At 36.0% G+C, this 22,477-nt stretch overlaps 2 protein-coding genes across 4 annotated transcripts in view; one reads left to right on the top strand and one right to left on the bottom strand.

Moving 5' to 3' along the window:
• LOC145662782 (inositol polyphosphate-4-phosphatase type I A) overlaps window positions 1-22,477 on the top strand; it is a 422,451-nt gene that overhangs the window by 383,511 nt on the left and 16,463 nt on the right. For all 3 annotated transcript variants that reach the window (XM_081728656.1, XM_081728655.1, XM_081728657.1), the window contains 3 exons: window positions 6,908-7,039; window positions 10,463-10,598; window positions 16,762-16,949. In XM_081728656.1, coding sequence (XP_081584782.1) covers window positions 6,908-7,039; window positions 10,463-10,598; window positions 16,762-16,894 — 401 coding nt within the window. In that variant the 3' untranslated portion in view covers window positions 16,895-16,949. The remainder of the gene's footprint in view (window positions 1-6,907; window positions 7,040-10,462; window positions 10,599-16,761; window positions 16,950-22,477) is intronic.
• LOC145661637 (histone-lysine N-methyltransferase SETMAR-like) lies at window positions 19,171-19,512 on the bottom strand. The gene has a single exon (XM_081726960.1). It carries the CDS (start codon window positions 19,510-19,512, stop codon window positions 19,171-19,173), a length of 342 nt encoding a protein of 113 aa, XP_081583086.1.

Genomic DNA, 22,477 nt, shown 5'->3' with positions numbered 1-22,477 from the left:
AAAGAAATGCATACGGCATTTGTACGTCAGAAATCTCATGTGGTGTGATGTGGTCCCATTTCAAATCTAGAACCTTTTACACTAAATGCGCATCCGTCACCACGGCCCAATCTTGAAATGAATTATACGCAATATACAAATTTAAAAACTAAAAGCAACTTAAGGCGAAATGTATTGTTTTATATATATTTATTTCATGCAGGGAAAAGCAGTCCTATATCTTTTAAACAATACCAGCTGAACTAAAATTGAGGAATATTTCCACTAATGAACATTTTTAATTTGAAATAAAGTACTTACAAAAGATGTGCCTGCTGTTCAACTGTGTTGTTGCACAATGAGTTACAAAGTACATTTGCAAATGATCAGAAGTAAAATTTTGTCGGCGATCGGATAAAATATGCTTGTATGCAGAGAATGATCTCTCCACATCACATGAGGTAACAGGAGCGTATTTCAACAGGGGGATGTAGTTTGTTGAAATATCTTCAGGAGGGTTCTTGTTTCACCACTGAGAATCTCACACACTGCCAATAGGCTGTCGTAACCCGGGCTTCTTTCCAGCACTGCATTTAGTTTCTTTCGAACTTTTTCTCCTACATCTCCACACACACCTCGCAGCAGTCTCTTTGGATTCTCTATGATTTCCATAGATTCCGGAAGAGGCCGCCCAACAGTCTCTAGCTTCTTAATGCTTGTAGGTAGCCAACCAAAATTGCTGTCTATGTATGCGATATCACACGCTACTCTTGAATCAGTAAACAGTTTATGAGCAATGCCAACTGACTCAGCTGACTCCGATGGAAATGAATGAACAACAGGCTTAATTTTTTGAAAATGTTCATTGTAGAAATGTACTGTCTGTATCCAAGTGCCCCATCGCGTTAGCACAGGCTCTGGAGGAAGTGGCACGTCTGGCAGTTGATCTCTGTAAACTTGAACACGTTGTGGCGCCTTAACATTTTTTTCGTGGAAGAAACTAGTTGATTTACTTCGCAAAAGCTGTCTCACCTCTTCAGCAACAAGCTGAAGAGCATGGGCCATACAAGTGAATCGAATTAAGTGAGGGTAAAAAACTGTAAGTGCTCTAGCCGCTTTTAACATGTACGCTGCACTGTCTGTATAGAGAACAAGGACTTTTTCTTCCTGAACTCATCCCGGCCACAACACTTAAGACCATCGTTGACAAAGCGAGCAATCGTGGAATGATTCGTGCGTTCCAGCAATTTACTTGCAATAAGATAGGATTTAAATGAAGCATCTTCACTTAACTTTCCAATCACTAAATTTGCTACATAACGTCCCAAAACGTCTGTTGTTTCGTCCACAGAAATCCAAATATATGAACTACCTATTTCTGCCCTAATGGTATCTATAGCTTCCCTATAACGAACTTCGAGATAACACTTTCGAAGAGTGGATTCGTCAGGAATTCGCCGCCCGCAGTACTTCTCCAGAAAAGCACGTATTTTGGCACTTGAACTTTGTTCCAAGGAATGTGTGCTGCTATCTTTGCTTGGCACAAGTCTTTGAAAAACTCACTCACTGAAAAACTCACTTTTTACAGGGGTGCCCACAAGGGGGAGGGGCTATGACGCAAACTGCGTCATTGAAATATTTGGGGGGGTTAAAAATCTATATAAATATGTTTGAGGGGGTGTAAAAATTAATCGAAAAGTTATTTCTTTCATGGAAGAACACCTACGGATAGACAGTTGAGGGGGGTGCGTCATGGACATGAGGGGGGATGGGCACCACTGTATTTTTACATATAAAATATACACACACTACCTAGGATTAGAGATGCAAGTTCTCGGAAAAAAACGGCTTTTTTGAAAAAAAAAACTCGTTTTTTTCTGCTTCACTTTTTTGCTTGGGAATTTTTTTTTTTTTTTTAATTTTGCTTTAAATTGATAAAGCAGACTTTGTTTCGCTTCTCTACAGCACAAAAACTCATTTAATTAGTGATTGATGTAGGTAATAATATAAAACCTAAAATAAACCATGAATTTCGAAAAGATTTTTTAAAATTCTTAACATATTTACATTATGAATTCCTAAGGATCAACCAATAGATGTAATATTTTTTTAACCTCTTATACACAAAAGTAAGTACTTTTATTCTAAAAAATGATACACAAATAACTAGCAAAATTGTATGTAGTATTTTTACTTCAAAATATCACACACCCTCTATTTGAAACAAAATAAAATAAAACATGAGAGAAATACATTTATATGATAATCTTAAAGGCTGCACATCAACAGCTTGGTTTCGGGTAGTTCTGCACATTCTTGAAACTTTTAAGTTTTAACTTTCATATACATTGTATTGATATTTCGAACAAATTTTTCATTCATTGATCACATACGTAAGAATCTATTACCACCTATCAGGTGCTTCGGATCTGCAAAATCGGTAAAATTCCGAATTCTATAATGCACTGACTCTTCCTTAAACTTGTTTAGAATCGGGCAAGTACCGAATTTTCTGCTTATGGATCATATGCGTAATAGACCGTTCATGTGATCTTGTGGTTTCCTAGGCTTATAACCACCATCACTGTTTACCCAATGCTGAAGGTTTCTGAATTTTTAACGACAGAAATTTAACTTTTTTTTGTTAAAAAAAGGAATACATTTAAGAAGAGTGGAAAGAATCAATCACTGTTTCAATTCACAAGAAAGGCGACAAAACTCATTGTAATAATTAGCGAGGCATTTCTCTTAACATTATATTAACAAGATTGATTCCATACGCAGATGAAATTGTTGGAGATTATCAGTGTGGATTTAGGGAAATCGATCAACTATCGACCAGATATTTACTATTCGATAAATACTCGAAAAGAAATGGGAATATATTACCCAGTACATCAGCTGTTTATTGATTTTAAAAAGGCTTACGACTCGGATAGGAGGGAAGTATTGTACAATTCTTACAGAATTCGGAATACCGAAAAAGGTAGTTAGATTAATTAAAATGTCTTTAAATGAATCCCAGAGTAAAGTCCGAGTAGAAAAATTCTTGTCCATGAGCTTCAACGTCAAGAATGGTCTGAAACAAGGAGATGCGTTATCGCCATTATTATTCAGCATTGTTCCAGAGTACGCTATAAGGAAAATTAAAGATAGCAACCAGGCCCTAGAGCTGAATGGTATTCACCAGGTTATGGCGTATGCTGATGATGTAAATTTAATAGGGGATGATAGGAGAACAATAGAAAGAAATGCAGAGTCCTTATTAAACACTTGCAGCGACATTGGTTTAGAAGTAAATGCAGAAAAAACTAAATACATGGAAGTTCATCGGGATCATAACACGGCAAATTGTGGATGCGTTAAAATATCAAATAATACTTTCGACAAAGTGGATACTTTCAAATATCTAGGATCAATATTACCAGACCAAAATCATATCCACCAAGAAATTAAATGTCGACTAAAATCAGGAAATTCGTGTTATTATTCAGTTCAAAATATTTTGTCGTCGTGAATTCTGTCGAGGAATTTAAAGCTTAAGATATATATAAAACGATAATCATGCCTGTTGTTCTATATGATTGTGAAACATGGTCGCTTGCGATGACAGGGTGTCTACTGATACTGGAAATACTTGAATTATTCTGGAATTTAATTTTGATACTGGAAATATACTGAAATTTTGATCCACATATTGGAAAAATCATGAAACTGATAATTTGTCAACAGTACTTTCTTGTATTTTCTTTTTCTTTCTTTTTTTTTTTTTTTTTTTTTTTTAAATAGTCGTAGAAATAATTTTGTATCCATTGACATTGTAATTTTTTCCAAAGCAAGAATTGTATACTTTTTGTAATTAGACATTTAAAGCAATGGGTGGAGTGGAGGGCTGTGAGGGGAGTTAGGGGGCCCTTTAAAAAATGTTAAAAAATCATTGTATTTAAAAAAATGAAGGTTAACTAAATTTATTAAAAGTAAAATATTCTTTTGAGGTAAAACAATTACAAACCTGAAATCATCAAGAGTGTGATTATTCCTAAAGAACTTTAAAAAAGATCATTGTATTAGGTACAGGAATTTTGCTGATAGTTATACTGACTATACTGAAATATACTGGAATTTTGAAAATGAAACTCAGTAGACACCCTGGATGAGGGAAGAACGCAGACTGAAAGTATTTGAAAATAAAATCTTGAGACGAATATTCGGATACAGGAGGAACGGGAATGGGGGAAACTTCATAACGAAGAACTACATAATTTATACGGTTTACTAAACATCGTTACGGTCATTAAGTCTAGGAGGCTCAGGTGGGCAGGTCATGCAGCCAGAATGGAAGACGGTAGGAACGCTTTCAAAGTTTTAACTTGAAATCCAATCTGAAAACGTCCATTAGGAAAAAATTGGGGCAGATGGGAGGACAATATTAGGATGGATCTCGAAGAAATAGGAATACAAAATAAAAACTGGACCCAGTTGGCTAAGGATAGAAGTCAGTGGAGAGCTTTTGTAAACGCGGCATTGAGCCTTCGGATTCCATAAGCCATAGAGAGAGAGAGAATATATTTAAGTTAAAATAAAAATTAGGTATTTTTAGAATAACTAAACATTAATATGGAAAAAACTCCCAAAACACTTTTCTAAATCCGCCACTGACTATCAGTATAAAATGGTCTTCAGGGTTGTATCCAGAAGATTATTGCTGAATGCAAGCAAAACGAAATATTAGTTATGCCTATACTCATAAACTTCAAGCTCCTCCCAAATAAAAATTTGGAAATCTATTACTCCATCTTGTGAGAAATTCGTGGGTTGTAGTCACGTGGTCTATGCATTTCTTGCTCCAAACGAAGTGTGCAGGGGGACAAAGCCGAAGGTTATCCTGGCGTGATCAGTGTCATAAAGACGTTAGGTTGGTTGCTTAGGTTGTTAGGCGTAATTTCACAATGAACTTAAACTTTCATGTTGCAGGTTTTTTGCTTCGTATTGTACAAGACTTATTAAGTCACAAATGTAGTCACTTTCATTTTTATTTATTTTTATATATCTTCCCCTCCACCTCTCCTACGTTGTAACGTTAAAGTGAAATGATTAAAACCATCCCAAACCCGAACTTCATCTATATCGAAAATTTGATCGAGATTGGTCGGCTGGTTCAAGAGGTACGAAGTTACATAGTGATTTTTAATTTTATATATATATAGATTATTAGTTAATGCCTTGTTAATTGTTTCAAATTAGCTAATTGTTTGAAATAAGAATAAAAGGATTGGTTTCATGAATGAGTGAAGCTTTTTTTTTTATTGTAAATGGAATTAGAGTATTGCATGTTTGTTAAAGAATCTTGCGGAATATAATACATATGTGACAATCATTGTTCATCTGTGTATATGGCGAAAAGTCTACGGCCAAGTGCTTTCTTCCACAGCAATTTTATAATTTAAGTTGCTTGTAGTTGATGACCTAAGTAAAGTTTCAGTTAAGTTTCAAATAAATAAACATACTTACCTGAAATATAAGCAAGTGTTTTCATTCAACAATCTCTACTTTGTTTATAAATCATGATACAGTATTATCTGCAGATACAATGAATAAATTTGTGCTTTTCCTTCAAAGTTGTGAGTGATGGCTGACGTATCAAAATTTTTGCCGACTTTTTTTCATTGTCATTCATTTTGTCAAAATAGGCGGAATGATACCTATTTGAAATTACTAGTCTTGAAAGTGTTTGCTGTTGTAGCTGTACTTTCAGTTTCTGCTTTGTTTCATCAATTAACGAGGTTGAATTAATCTTATATTTCTAACCTTTCAGTAAGGGAAAATGAAATGAAATTTTTGAGTTTTACGTCCCACGGTTATGCCGGTTAGGCTAAAGGAGACGGTGATGATGAGTAATGAATGAAATGGTGGAATGAAGAAAGTGGGAGGAAACGGGAGAACCCCGAGAAAACCCACGCACACGGTGTTTGTCCACCACAAAGTTCACTTGGCAGGAGCAGGGTTTGAACCCGCGACCCCGTGCACCAGAGGTGAACGCTCTACCACTGAGCCACCGCGGCCCCCTTTCAGTAAGGGATTTGATGTAGTTTCAAAACATTACCTTTGTTTATTTACATTAAATAATAAACGAAGGCCTTAAGAATACTGAAATGCAGTTTCAACATAGGAGAATTACGACCAAATTTCTGAGAACATGGATTTCCACTTTAACTAGGATGGGATGAAAGAATGTTGAACAAATTTTTACTTTTGTTTTTAATTACTACTTTTATTATAGTAAAAACTGGCATTATTGTGTAGATACACAAACAATTTAATCTATACATCATACTTACAAATACATGTTATAATATAGTGAGTTTAGATGATAAGTTTTCTAACCCTTAAAATCTTTATCACCACAGCATTCCCATAAAGAAAAAACAAGCTCATTGAAGAATATAGAGATATTCCAAATAAAATCTTTAAATTTAACGTCCCACGATTATGTCCATTAGGCTAAGGGAGGCTATAATTAGGACAAGTGAATGATGATGGAAAAGTTGGTGGAATGAGAATGTGGGAGGAAGCTGGACTACCGCGAGAAAACCTACACATATGATTATGTCCACCACAAACTTATTTGATCGGGGATCGAACTAGGGTCCCCACTCAGCAGAGGAAGAGTTTTACAACTGAGCCACCATTACTCCCCCTCCCCCCACATACACACACACACACGAAAAACTGTTTCATTGTAACGACCCTTAGGATTATGTATAAGAGTTTGTAGTTCATATGCATGTTCGGTGTTCTCTGTCTAATACTACAAATCACTTCAGTAATAATACTAGTAATTTATTACCACAATTTGCTTTACTCTCTACTGTTTTCTAAATTACTCTAAGGAATGTAAAGCTAATCTATACTTTTCATGTATTTGTAGGGACTTCATCCATGGAATTACAACCTACTTTATCACAACTAGTGGAAAATCTAAGAGAAGCTGTGCATTCTAAAAAAAGCAAAAATGTAGAAATCCTGTACTTGGCTTCTACTATTTGTCGCCGAATGATGGGTATGTTTTCTATCTGCTATATATATGTAGTATATAAGACTGAAATTTGTAGTTTTCAGGCAAGTAGCTATTACAACACTCAACGAGAGAGAGAGAGAGAAGAAAACGTGGTTTCCCACATTGATGACTATATTTAGTCTGTCTCTGAAACCAGTAGGTAGATGCATTACAATAATATCATGGTATAAGTATACCCCTTTCAAAATGCACCTATTATTTTTTTCCGAAGTGAATCTTCAATTTGCGTATGGCTTATTTGTATTAAATGATTTTTATCGATATATGTATGAATCGGTGAGATTAAGAAGGGAAAGATTCCACTTATTTATTCAAAATGAGTTGAAATAGCCATTTTGCTCCTTTATTTAAGACGCATATTTTGGCATGAAAAACGGAAAGATTCGTTTCATCATTATGACGTAGGAGCACGTGAAAAAATTGACTGAGCTTAAGAAAGGAAACATTCCAGGAATCTTTCCCTTCTTATTCTCAGCCATGGAGCTAAACAAGAACATACTGGAGTGCCTAGGTATGTGAAATTCCTATTGTTTTGCTATGAGAGAAAAACACGATAACCATAAGAAATTTCCAATTTTTTTTTTTTATTAGTGCTAAAGGAACACATCGAGCCTTAACCCCCCCCCCCCAGAACCTCCCACTATTCTTCAAATCCTGTTACATATTTAGAGGCTGGGCTGGCATGCACAAAGATGCATAAAATGCTTCTGGAAAAGCATCCAGAACTAAAAGACATAATAAAATATGAGTACTTTTTAACTTATTACAAGGAAAATTATGGGTACCGATTCGGTAGGCCGCAAGTTGACGTGTGTTCAACATGTGAAGACCTAAATACAAAAATATCATCATCGACAGTGAATGACAACACTAAACGGGTCGCTGTAGCTGAATTGATGGTTCATAAAAAGGAGAGCAAGTAAGTTTTACAAGAAAATGCAAGAAGTAACTGAATTATGCTCTAATAGAAATGACGTACATGGAATCTGCTTTGATTTTATGCAAAATCTTCCTTTGCAGTGCATACCTGTTCAGGAAATGTTCTATTTTTAGGAAGTTATGGCATTACGTGTTTTGTGTTCATAGTTTAGGAAATGGAAAAGCTACTATGTACACCTATCATGAAGGAGTTGCAAAGAAAGGAGCAAACGAGGTGTGTTCTTTATTGTATGACTATATAAACAACAGTGTTGACCCTCAAGTGAAAACTCTATACTATTATTAGGCGATTTAATGAAGTACATGTATTTTTCCCCATTAGAGGACACAGTTTTCTCCCCATGCGACCGAAACTTTGGTGTTATTAAGAGAGCTATGAAACGCCACTACAAGATTTACTGCCCTGATCAACACAACGATATGATTAGCACTACAAAAAGCAAGTAGCCTTTGTTTAAGGTGAAAAGAACAAATTCTGAACTTCAAAGGATGGTGATCGACATTTTTCAAAAAAGACTTGTGCTAGTGTTCGAACCAAACAGCCTTTTAAAATCAGTACCTACAAACACTTAACTTTCACAGCAGCAAAAAGGGGATATGTTAAATACAGCTCACACTTTTAAAGACGGGCTACAAAGTGAAGTTTATAAACTGTACAAAGGTGGTGAAGCAGACCCTCCTGTTGAAAAGCATATAATGGAATCGTTCCCATAAAAAGGAAGAAACTCGAGGATGTTGCCAAAGTGGTTCACTGTGTGCCGGAACAAGCCAGAGTGTTTTACAATAAACTTTTAGAGTGGCCTACTGATGAGCATGAGAGTAAGGACAGTGAGTAGTAATAGAAACAGTACACAAAGGCACAAACCAATATCTCATGTATTTTATTTTTATAACATGTGTGAATAATGTTTAATTTTCATTATTTTTGTTGGTTTAACAATAAGTAAGGAACAGTTTTAAGCTCATAAATACGTTTTTCTTTACTTTTTTCGACCTCTAAGTCTGTTGAGATTAAAAAGGGAAAGATCCCACTCTTTTTAAACTCATATAATAACCCTAATAAGAATGTAATGGTAAAACACTTTTGCGTATATGTTACTTAAGGTTATAAGGAGCGACTTTCCAATAGTACGTTTCTTTCTGTGACTATTTGTTTGGTTACTATGAAGTTTTTTTCAGTTTCCCAAAAGTTTGGTTATGTGGAATCTTTCCCTTCTTAATCTCACCCGTTCATATATATATATATTCTTTCTATATAAAAGAAGAAACCTTAAGTGAGTGATTGACTGATCAACGCCCAGTCTAAATCACTTAAACTAGAGGCTTTTAATTTGGAAACTACATCGGATTTGTAACGTAAGATAAGCACTAAGGAAGGATTTTAGGAAATTGGACGAAGAAGGAGTGACAATTACTATATTAAAATTTTCGTATCTCGGAATATCTGAAGGTTAGGAAATTTGGACTTCTCATTTAAAATAATTACAAACGTGTTTCAGCGTTTCTCGATATTTAACCTAGAAGGGAAGAAAAAGGAGTCAGAAGGAAAAAGTAGCGAGATTACACTTTAAGATAGCCATATCTCGAAATCTTTTAAGGTTAGAGTCATGATATTCGGTATTTGGACTTCTCATTTAAAGTAATAATGTACCTGTTTCACATCATTTTCTCATATTTGATCCATAAAAGAAGAAAGGAGTGGGAAGAAAATATTATTTAATTTATTAATTTGTTTATTTCCTGTAACAGAGAGATCTCTCCAATTATAGGAGGTGTAGACAATTGATTACATTATTATATAATAATAAGTAAAACCGAAATTTATAAATAAAAATAGTAAAAATATTAAACTAGCAATAAACAAATACAATACATAACTTTGTATGCGGACATGCCATAAATCAATGCATACATCTTATGAACTATAAACTCATGTTCTAATTCTGCATATAGTCATACATACATAATACATATATACACTTACATATACATATATAGATGCATATACATACACCACTATACAAACAAAATATATATGTACGAACATACAACGTATATATCTCGCACATCTTATAGGTATGCTTGTACCGTAATAGGTACAAAAATACGGTATGCATGCGAGGGCAACTATCGTACAATTTCCAACCTGGAACAATTTTTATGGAGTCTCTGGAAGGCGGTCTCAGTTTTGTGACCTGAAACGTACCTACGCCATATTCCCAACATAGAATTTGAAATCGTATTGTTAGTTTTAGAATATATTGTCTTAAATTTTAGTACAGAAATATTGCTATCTTTTTTTGAGAGTATATACGGATACTGTATCTGTAACATTTACGTGTTTATATACGGATACTGTATCTGTAACATTTACATTGTTTCTATTTATAAAAATATAACTTGTTAAAAAATAGATTGCAATATGTTAAGTAACGTTAGCTACTCAGTTGTAATGTTTTCTTGTAGGTTTGAGATTTACAAGCTGTAAAAGTGGTAAAGATCGGACAAGCATGTCTGTTACACTTGAACAATGCCAGATTTTGCATTCAGAATACGATCTTGCTGAACATGAATTCCAAAGAGCATTAGACTGCATGAGAAGGTAAATATGTGCTTATCTTTGTATAAGTTTTATGTTATATAAAGGAACATCTAGCCAACAGCGTACACCAACTACTACGCGTACTAAGCATACCAAGGGTTTTCTACTGCTTTGAAACCGGTTTTGTTTCAGGTTCAAATTGGTTGATGTAAATCATATTCTGAATTACAAATTTTACTAAAACCTGTTTGTATCCTTTTTATAAAGATAAATGATGTGCTCCAAGCGAGCACTCGCTTACGTTTTCCTATAGAAAGTTTGTCTAAGTAGAAATCAAAATTAGTTGGGGCCACACTTGGATATTATCTGATATATCTTAGCTTCGGCACAGGGCTATGTTTCAGCTCCGACGGGAGAGGAAAAGAAGTATACTTGGAAAGAATACTGAACTTCCTGCCGACTATGTTCAACATTCAGACATTTGAGAACCGAATCTCTCGCTGATATATTCTTTATGTTCTCCCACAGATGTGTGTGTTTAGTACTTCGTCACAGGGTGTTGTAACATCGTATACGAAATGCCAAAAATCTTCTATTCCGCAATACCATGTCACGGATAGCATCAATGTTTTCCAGGAATTATTATTGAAAGTGCACCGGAGCGAAGTTCATCACTAATGAACGTCTGACACTTTTGAAAATCTGCAACTCAATTCCTCACAGTAGCATTAGAAGCTGCACGGTTCCTCAACGATCAACACATATCAAGATGGATTTTTTAGGGAGTTGGAGTGTAGTGAAGTTCTACTGCTTTTCGTTTTAATACATTCTGTTACAAAATAACTGCATCATTTGCTAAAATTTCAATCTTTTAATTTCCCTTAGAAAATAGTTAATTAATTTTATCTCTAAAGGGGCTTAACGTATCATACAATTGTTAGCTATTGCATTTTGATATGTTTTTGTTTATTAATGCTCATGGATTTTTCGTGCTCTTTGCTCAATAGGCGGCAATGCATTCAGTATGCAAATGGCTGTCTCGTGTATGCACAAGTGATTGATGATCCGCTGATAGTTGTTAATGATAATTTGTTCCATACGTGATCATTTGTGGTTGTGAGTTATTGATTATGATCTGTATATGATATTTAGTGCTTTGTGATTGTTTCTCAATAGTTAGTGTGATTGCGTACTAAAAATGTTTAAAATACTGTACGACACATCCCCTTGTAAACAAGGGAAGATACTAGCGTTGTACCATCGCTGCATTTCGCAAGTCAAATTGCAAAACAACTTGAACTGCATCATACAACGGTTGGTAGAGTTATTAAAAAGCAAACAATTCATAATAAATCCTCTTTGGGAGACAAATGTGGCCGAAGGCGAAAACCAAGCCCTCGGATAGACAGAAAAATAAAGGCCCTAGGTTTGACAGCAGAGCATCTTCTTCACAACCAATTGCTCAAACTGTCTGATGATATTGGTATTAGTGTAAGCTACGTGACAATTGTTAGAAGGTTAAAGGAACAAGGAGTTCGAAAGAAAACACCTAGAAAGAAGTCAATACTTACCGCAAATCACGTAAGAGCCAGAAAATACTTTCTTAGCATGTACGAAGCGTGGGGAGTGGAAGAATGGGAACATGTGGTGTTCTCCGATGAAAAAATGTTTAGGGTGCTTGGGAATGACAGTGGCGTCCGACTATGGATGAGAAGTGGGGAAGAACTTAATAGCGACTGTATATCACCGACAGAAGTTTGGTGAGAGTGTAATGGTGTGATGGTGTTCCACGTCGAAAGATGTCGGAAGACTAGAAATTTGCACTAGTTCAGTTAATGCACAGTATTACATGGGCATTTTAAACCGTAAACTTTTATCAACAGCAAGGTATCATTTCTCAGGCAAAAACTTAGATTACTTCATATTTCAAGATGATAATGTGCCAAGTCACAGAGCTGCTGTGGTTAAGAAGTGGTTTTCAGATATGCATATCCATAGGTTGTGGTGACCACCTAACTCTCCAGACATGAATCCTATTGAAAATTTATGGCATATCACCTCTCGCAAGCTTTCAGGGAAGTGCTTCCAAAGAATGAAGAAGCTTATTGAAGCTGGTGCAAGTTTGTTCGATGAGTGAGACGTATCCTTGTGCCATTCTCTCGCTGCAAAGTAGGCTGGCAGCACTGAAAGCGGCACATAGGAAACATACAAAGTATTGAATGGGGTATATACAAAGTTAAGGCTTTTAAACACTTAACAGTACTGCGAAAAAAACTCGCATCCATTTCTTGTTCATTAATGAGGTTAACATGCGTTCATACAAAATGCATGAAAACAAATATGTTCATATTTTTTATAATAGTGGCTATTTGTAGCGTATTATTATGTAATATATTGTATTTGAATTTTTTGTCTCTATATATATAGTAGATAAAACACAAAACGATGTATGAGAAATAATTTGAAACCATTGCAAGTAATATCCTTCATAATATATATATAACAATTCGCAAAATTATCAATTTTTCTTAGGTCGTGCAGTTACTTTGTAACAGACTATAGAGAGTTAAAAATATAGATAAAGTGCACTGTTAAGGTACGTAATCGATTGCAGAAAACAGCTTCTTCGCACACATATATTACCGTTTTTCTCTATAGTGATTAACATTAAAACTGGTAATTGCTTTTTATTACTACCGGTTTGATTATTGGTTACATAATCGAACTTTTGACCCTCTACATACTGATCAAATTTGGTGGTGATGAACGAAACATGCTGTAAAATTACCTTTCAGTTGTATTGATAGCGAAGGAACTCCTTAAAATCCTCCTTGTTTGTTTTCCTTTAGATGTTTTCGTTTTGCGGGCGGATGGACACACGGACACAATAAATATATATCAGAATTTTGGTAAACCAATCTTCTTAACAAGGTTGGTTCCAAATTGTAGTAGTTTCGTCTACAAAGTAAAAGTTATGTGTTTCTGTTCTCGTGAACATTCGAAAAGGCCTAATTAAAGTGTAAATATGAGTATACCTCATTTAAATTGCAATTGAATGCCCCTGTTTTCGGTTTAAGTTTCGTTTGAATACTCCCCAAAACAGAGAAATAGGAGAATTTTGAAAAATTCCCAGCAGATTGTTTGTTTGCAGATTTTATTCGCTTATAACTTGACAACACTGCTTCAGAGACAAAAAGACAATTGAAGCATAGCCCATTACATTTTAAGGATACTATGTAAAAGTTTTGTTTCTTACTTAAAGTGTACCGGAGAAAAAATACAATATGTTTCTTAGTTTTAATGAAAAAGTAAAGAATTCAATTTACTAAGATAGAGGATAATGTTCATTTGTACACGCTAACTAGAATATTCGTACAATCTATATCTCGTTTGAATTGCAGTTTAGTGGACTTTTTTTTTTTTTTTTTTTTTTTTTTTTTTTTTTTTTTTTTAGTGTATTTTATCTGTGGATACAACGTAGGAAAGGAAGCAATAGAGGGATATTTAAAAAAACCCTTTTAATGAAAGTCACCATGTCATAATTTATTCGATTTTTACTTGACAACTATGTCTCTGTAACAGGTAAAACAATTGGAGTATCCCATTTTAGATCGGAAAGGTATCCTTTAATTTTGTGTTGTTAAATCTAATAACATCTGAGAAAGATAGAATATTCGCACTACATTGCCTATTTCTACACAAACTGCCAAGGTAGAGTAAGGCAGAGGAAATGGCTGGAAGTAGGATTTTTTTTTCATCAACAACATAAAATGTAACATTCACGCTATTATACTTTTAATGTATGTATTGCAAATAAACTCAAGTTGTAAGCTAGTAGTAGAACGTTCATCTCTGGTGCATGGGGTCCCGGGTTCAAACCCTACTTCCGCCAAGCGAACTTTGTGGTGGATAAACAGCGTGTGGTAGAGCGTTCACCTCGGGTGCTTGGGGTCCTTGGTTCGATCCCAGCTCGCGCCGTGTGGACTTCGTGGTGAACAAACACCGTGCTCGTGGGTTTTCTCGGGGTACTCCCTTTTCCTTCCACTTTCTTCATTCCACCCTTTCACTCATTTCTCATCATCACCGTCTTCTTTAGCCTAACCGGCATAGCCGTGGGATGTAAAACTTAAAGATTTCGTTTCATTTTCATTCCATTTCAAACATCGTGTGCGTGGGTTTCCTTGGGGTTCTCCCGTTTCCTCCCGCTATCTTCATTCCACCATTTCATTCATTTCTTATCTTCACCGTCTCCTTTAGCCTAGCCGGATACGCGTGGGACGTAAAACTCAAAAATTTCATTTCATTTCATTTCAAGTTAAAAGTTAATAAAAAGTGGACAAAAAACATTTTCATCGGGATTTAAAAAAAAAAAAAAAAAAAAGGAGTCCTGTTGTTTCCTGTTTTTGGGAAAATTGAGACTAGATTTATACCGAAGGTACGCTCAATTAATTGCAGTTCAAACAAAATATATGCATATACTCGAATTAGAACGTGTATGAATGAACATTGTCTTTCACTTTTTCAAATTCAGTTTTCTACTTTTTGATTGCAAACGAGAACATACTTTATTTTCCTCGGGTATTATTGGAGCAATAAGCAAAACATCCATACAAGATCATTAAAATATAATGGGGTATGGCTGTTTTCTCTTTTTTGTTTTGTTTGTTTGTTTGTCTGCAAGGCAGTGTTGTCAAGTTATAAGCGAGTAAAATCTGGAAACGAACTTTGTCGGGAAATTTTCAAAATTTCCTTCTGTTATTCCGCTGTTTCGGGAAGTATTCAAACTAAACTTATATACCAAAATGAAGAATATTTAATTGCAGTTCCAATGAGGTATAACTCACATTCCTACTATTTTAAGAAAGGCTTGAATTATATGTGTCTAAGTAAAAGTCTACGATATTCCAAGAAGAGGAAAATCTTATAAAGGACAGAATTTTATAATACATTTTTCTGCCAAACCAGTACCATTTGTTGTGAAATTTTGCATGAGCTCTTATTTGCACATGTTAGGTACAATGAAAGAGGGAAAAAACTAAGTTTGTTTTCTTCCTATCCGAAGATTTGTTTGGTAGCTTTAGCTAAATACGTTCCATATGGACGTTGATGGTACTAACTGTAACCATGATTGTTTATAAAAGCTCTGGTAAATCTTGTGCAGTGAATAAAGGAGAATCACAATGTCTTCAGTATAAATCCAGAGGAAAAAATCACATGGACTTTAGTGAAGTTACTTCGGTGCCGTACTCTTCATTGGACTTTGTCCAATGTACCATTGTGGAAAGTGGTATTGAGATATCTGTGAAATTGCAAATGAAAATATAAAATAGCTTTGCCGTATTGCAACATAAAGTTGTTGTGTTCTTTTACTCGATGTACACCGTTCTCTTGTAACTGTGGCATTAGTCATTAATGCAATATATTTAAACAAACAATACGAGTATGTTTCAAGCAACGAAAATTTGGCTCGTATATTTTCCGAAATTTTGCGAACACAATAATGCTCGAGGGAATAGCGGATTTGCTTCAGTGTTACAGAGGAATTTTCCTTTGCTTAAATGCCAAAGGCATAACTGCTGACATCTCAGGAAAGATGATCCATGATTACTGACCACATATTTACCCGCACCCTTCTTTATATGTTCAGAACGTGCTTGCAGAATGTATAACGGAGATTAGGGTGAAGAGTGTGAGCATAAACATCTTGGAATCGCTATGGTTTCAAGGAAATTCTGCACAAAATATCCAATCATGTTCCTCTCTAGCGTTCCTGTGTTAAATTATCTATATGATTGGGTGTGATCCTTATCTAAGTAGTTTTTCGAAAGAAAACCTTTTGAGGAGAGTCAAATTTTCAGTCCCTTATAAGTGTGTACCTTTTATTCGAAATAACTCATATCTTGATCATATTATTCGAGACGAAGGTACTTTAGATGTGCGTTGCTCTGAAATTTCAAACCTCACCTATTAGTTTAAAAGTTACAAGGGCGTTTCAAGATAAGTGGTCCGCCATGCATGCATATATAAATATAATATTAAAATTATACTTCCAGGCCAAATACTAGAAGACGCTGAAAAAATATTTCTATTCGTGAGTGCCTGTATCTATTAATGCACGGTTTACGTTTTTACATCTAATATCCTTACGTCGCGAAATTATGATTTTATTATAACTTTCTAATTTTGTTGACTTTAAACTCATTTTACTAAAATTGCTTTTCAGCGAAGGTTGTAGAAGAACAAATACAGAGAAGAACATAGGAATCCGCAAATATGCCTTTAACAGCCTGCAGCTTATGACATTCCCAAAACAATATAGGCCTCCAACTGGAACGTATGGATATGGACAAACTTGAATTGGAGACTAAAGAGTAGCTGTTCCTTGCCTTTCTTTTTCCCTTGAAGGTCTAAGTATGTATATAGTTACCTGCTACGTTATTTATTTTATTTCTCTTTCTTTGTAATGTGAGATTACTTCACAAGAGAAAACTTAACAATAAGTCGATAAATTAATTTCCCATAGCAAGTAGTAATTCTGTCAGTTTGGTTTAAATTACCTCGAGTTACCTCAAATTTGGCAGTTTTTTCAAATCAAACTAATTTTAAAAAATTCAAATAAGAGTTGTGTACTCCTCTGAAATTCAATGGGGGCACATGTAAGGCCAGTTTTGTACTCCTGAAAAAACGTATTTCCTTGGTTTTTGGTATCATTGTACCAATGGGCAAACATGTACCCCAGATACGATTACCTAATTGTATTTATATTCATAAGGATAAATGTACAGTCTTGCTGTTCCTGGAAATACATATAATACCAGTTTTGACGATTTGTAGCTTGTGCCTAAAATTTAGAATAGACAGGTTCCTTCGTAAAATTCTGGACATAGGCACATTTTTTAAAAGTTGAAATGTTCGGCAATATATAGCTTTTATGTTTAAAATTTGGTTGTTTTACTCAAAATCTTGCGAATGAGATATGTATTTAAAGTGTATGTCTAGCCTTAACGGGCTATATATTTATTTAAAATTTAGATGTTTTGCCCAGATTTTTGGAACAAAACCATGTTCCACAATAAAATTTACACATTGCCGTTGGCGTGGGAGATCCTGGGTTCATTCCCGGTGGAAACTTGGTTCAGATCCCACGTTAAGCTGTAGGCCCTCGTTTCAAATGGGCTTGTGCTGAAAACGCTAAACTCAAATCAAACCAATATGCATCGTTTTAAATTGTTTTCTTTTGGGACCAAATTTTTTACATTGTATTATTGTCTATGTCCAAATTGAATAGTTGTCTCCCCAGGACTATCACCTGAACTTTTAATCACAGTTAAAATTATACACTTGGTATTTTTGGCACTTCTGACAGGTTCTACTAAATTGAAAAGATACTTGTAAAATCTATAGGAAGAGTACGTAATTGGTTTCGGGTTAGAATTTGACAGGAACATTGAAAAATTTGTCTGTTTTCTCTGTTTGATTTACAATATAGCCAAGTTCACAAATATACTTCCACATAAACTGCGATGTTCATAAAGGATCCCAAAAAGTCAGAAGTTTTCGTGAAATGAAATTTCTAGTTTAGTGTCCTACAGTTATGTCATTTAAGCTAAAGGAGATGGATGATTAATGGAAGTGAATGATTGTGAAGTTAATTTTTTGTGCTCTCCCACCAGGAATCGAACCCAATGCAGCGCGCTAGCTCTTAGACAGCGGGGAGGGCTGCAATGGATCAAAGCGGCGTACGTGGCAAAAGAGTCAAACAAAATAATAATAATAATAATAATAATAATAATAATAATAATAATAATAATAATAATAATTAATAATAATAATAATAATAATAATATCTGGTGTAGTGAAAAGTAATCCATTATTTTGGCGACATTGAAGGCTTGACTTACCATAGTTAGAATGATCCGATTTAGGTCACATGTGCGCCGTTTTGTTCGATAACGTGTTGCCATTTGGAAGGTAATATCTTGATACCTCTCTCATAGAAGCCCTTTTCCCTAGTGGCAAAAAGTTGAGACAGTCGATTTTCACAAGCCTCTCTTGAAGCGACTTTTTCACCAGCAAACGTGTTCGCCATGGACACGAACAGATGGTAATCAATCAGTGCCAGGTCCGGACTATAAGGTGGATGCATAAGAACCTCCCAACCAAGCTCCCGGAGCTTCTGGCGAGTCACTATCGATTTGTGTGGCCTGGCGTAGTCCTGGTGGAACACAATGCCTCTCCTATTGGCCAAAGCTGGCCGCTTCTGGGCGATTGCTGCCTTCAGACGATCCAATTGTTGGCAGTATTGTTCCGAGTTAAGGGTTTGGCCGTAGGGGAGCAGCTCATAGTAGAAAATTCCCTGCCAATCCCATCAAACACACAGCGAAACCTTCCTGGCCGTCAACCCTGGCTTGGGCACCGTTTGCGCCGGCTCACCGCGCTTCGACGACGATCGGTTTCGCGTGACGTTGTTGTAAGTGATCCACTTTTCATCGCCAGTCACCAACCGCTTCAGAAATGGGTCGATTTTGTTGCGATTCAGCAGCGATTCGCAGATGGAAATTCGGTCCATGAGGTTTTTTTCTTTGTTTCTTTCTTCTTTTTTTTTTTCGTTAACTCGTTTGGCACCAATACATCAAGCTTCTTTTTTGTACCCAGCCTTATGGAAATGGTTCCACACGGTTTTCTGTGCAATGTTTAGCTCTTGGGCAATCGACACAGTGCTTACATGACGGTCGGACGCGACAATGTCAATGATTTTATCGACATTTTCGACACTTGGCCTTCCAGGGCGTGGTGCATCTTTGACGTCAAAATTACCGGAATGGAATCGACGAAACCAAAATTGCTCGTGATTGGCTGTTACAGTATCAGGACCATAAACACTATTCACATTTGCAGCCACCTGACTTGCGTTTTCGCCTTTATCGAAGAAAAACTGTAAAATATAGCGTATTTTCTCTTTGCTAGTGTCCATTTTGACTCGCGCTTACACAACACTGAGTCAACTCACCACAACTATCTAAACAGTGTTGGTAGCACGCAATCTCATCGTTTGAACGCCATCTTGTTGAACCCGATCGGACTTATACAACGCGAGACACAGATCACTGAAGCCAGCTATTGGCAAAATAATGGATTACTTTTTACTGTGCCAGATATAACCGTTAACAACAAAAGTCTATTTACGATAGCATGTTTAACATCTCTGTATACAACTGTGGTCGAGAAGCGTAGGGAGTAAGGTATAGGTTTTTTAAGCAGGATCGAAAGTGAGGAGGTAATATAGGACCGGTGTTCAGTGATCGCGTTATCCAGTGTTCCTGTGCAGATAACGAACATATCAGTTTCAGACTATTCCAAAATACGAATAATCCCTCGTGGTTGTTAGACAGTTCTTTATCATGGATCTGGAAAGTACCAAATGACAAATTTTCTCCTCGTTGCAACATTTGCCGGAAAGTCTTTTCGCAGACTAACATGGCGCGGTAAACAGTAACTAAGTCACATTAAAGCGAAAATGTGTATGCAGATCAAAGGTGGCCATTTTCCACTGGGCTCGCTCGCGCTCGCGATCACTTCTCCTAACTGGGCTCGCACTCACTCGCGCTCGCGCTCACTTCTTCCAACTGGGCTCGCACTCACTCGCGCTCGCGCTCACTTCTCCCAACTGGGCTCGCACTCACTCGGGCTCGCGCTCACTTCTGTGCACTGGGCTTGCACTCACCCGGGCTCGCGCTCACTTCTGTGCACTGGGCTTGCACTCATTCGGGCTCGCGCTCACTTGTCTGAACTGGACTTGCGATCACTAGCGCTCGCGATCACTTCTTCTCCCAACTGGGCTCGCACTCACTCGGGCTCGCGCTCACTTCTCTCCAATAGGCTTGCGCTCACCCGGGCTCACGCTCACTTGCCTTAATTGGGCTCGCGGGTATATGATGGGTATAAAGAGGTATTAAAATCTAGACTTTGACTAGCAGTAGGCCTAATTCAGTAGAAAATAGAGCTATTAATGCTATATATCAGTTGTCAGATATAAAAATAAAATAATAAAGATGTCGCAGGGTTTAATGTATTAAACGTGGGCGGACTTTGAGGAACTTGAAATAAAATGCTCCTGATATTTAAATCTGGGCTTTGACTACTAGTAGGCCTAGTTTCTCAATAGAAAATAGGCTGTATGCCTAACGTCATATAGGAGTTATCAGAGATCAGAATAAAATATTAAGTGTGTTGCAGAGTTCAAGTCTTAAGGCTGTCATCACACTTGCAGACCAATACTAATTAAATGAATCTCTTTCTTATTTACTAAGATCAAAAACAACTTATGAACAAAAAAAAAAAAAAAAAAAAAAAAAAAAAAAAAAAAAAAAAAGAGCTTAGTGTTAGTAAATAAGAAAGAAACTTGTATGAGTGTTTGTTTGCAAGCACGACGGCAGCACTAAGAAGCAAAGCCTAAATATATCTGAGTATGATGATTTCGTAAAATAAATTAAAAAAAAAAAAAAAAAAAACAGTCCTGTTAGCAAACAAATTCTATTATGTAAGTTCTCATGCCTTATCATGAAATTATTTTAATGCGGTTGATGAATTGTCAGGCTTATAAGAAAAATTTGGTTCGAAAATTTCCAGGGCCAAAATTAGGCTTACTGTCGCCCATGTTTCACACATTAAACTTGCAACATCCCTATTTTATTCTGATATCTGATAACCGCTATACGATATTAGTAGCTCTACTTTCTACCGAGTTATTTGGCCTATTTGTAATTGTAGTCAAAAGCTAGATTTTAATATCCAGGGCATTTTATTACAAGTTCCTCAAGGTCTGGGCACGTTTAATACAACGCAACTCCGCAACGTACTTATTTATTTTTTTTTAATACTTATTACAAGTCCTTCAAGGAAGCTTATGTTTGCTATCGGTGAGCTATTGTCCATCCCTGTAATATGAGACTGTCGGTGAGCTTATGTCCGGTGAGCTTATGTCCGGTGAGCTTTTTGACGGTGAGCTTATGTCCAACACCCACATTACGCATAGATATCTCTTGTTTTTAACTAACACACAGATTCTTAGGTTTTAATTTTTTATTTATTTATATTTTTGTGAGAAGATAGCTTTAGAAGTAAAATTAGAAGTAGAAATTTAGGGAGACATTACAAGTATTCAACATTCGTGAAATTACAGAACTTATAATAACAAGAGCTAAACGTTTCCCGAAAATCTGCTAAACGTTTGGTAAAGGAAGTAACAGGATCTGATATCAGTGACTCTAAGTGTTTGTTAAAACCATTTTATAATAAAAAGCTACCTCTTCGGAAGCTAAAAGCAAACTAAAAGGTAAAAGGGAACTTTCTCTGATCCCTTTATATCGGTTTGAATGTAACACAACGAAATAATAGTACTTCAGAGGGTATTGCAATGTCAATGGTCTCATAGGCTCCAGTAATACTTGCAGGAGTTCCGGCCTATCCTACAGGGATGTGCTAATCAAAGCACTAAAAATTAGAGATTTTTGAGAAATTTTGGTAGTGTATACCTCCAGAGCAATAACTTTTATATATAGAGAGAAGGAAAAGTAGAAAAATATTTTCTAAATTTTTTAAAATGTATTTTTAATCGGAGGGGGCTTGTAAGAGAACTGTAACACGGATAAAAATTAAAAGACTTTTTGTTGCTTCAAACTAAAAGAAGAAAACTTCCCTACTATATTAATTGTCGTATACAACAATCAGGGCCGGACTTCAGCGGATTGGACCGATTGTTCCCAGTCGGGTCCCGCGCTAGAGTGTAATCTACTATTCAGTGCTGTCTTAGCAGCATAATGTTCCCCTGTGGAAACCAGTGGGGCTCCTTTGACTAAATTCTGCAAGTAATACATGCAATTAATACATTCTGCCCGCGGGTCCCTCGGCCAAGTGATCATCAGACTGTTGGATGGCTC

This window comes from Thermobia domestica, chromosome 10, assembly GCF_964235325.1.
Source record: "Thermobia domestica chromosome 10, izTheDome1.hap1.1, whole genome shotgun sequence".
Classification (NCBI taxonomy): Eukaryota; Metazoa; Arthropoda; class Insecta; order Zygentoma; family Lepismatidae; genus Thermobia; species Thermobia domestica.
The sequence above is the reverse complement of the archived record's forward strand: the minus strand, read 5'-3'. Positions and strand labels throughout refer to the sequence as shown.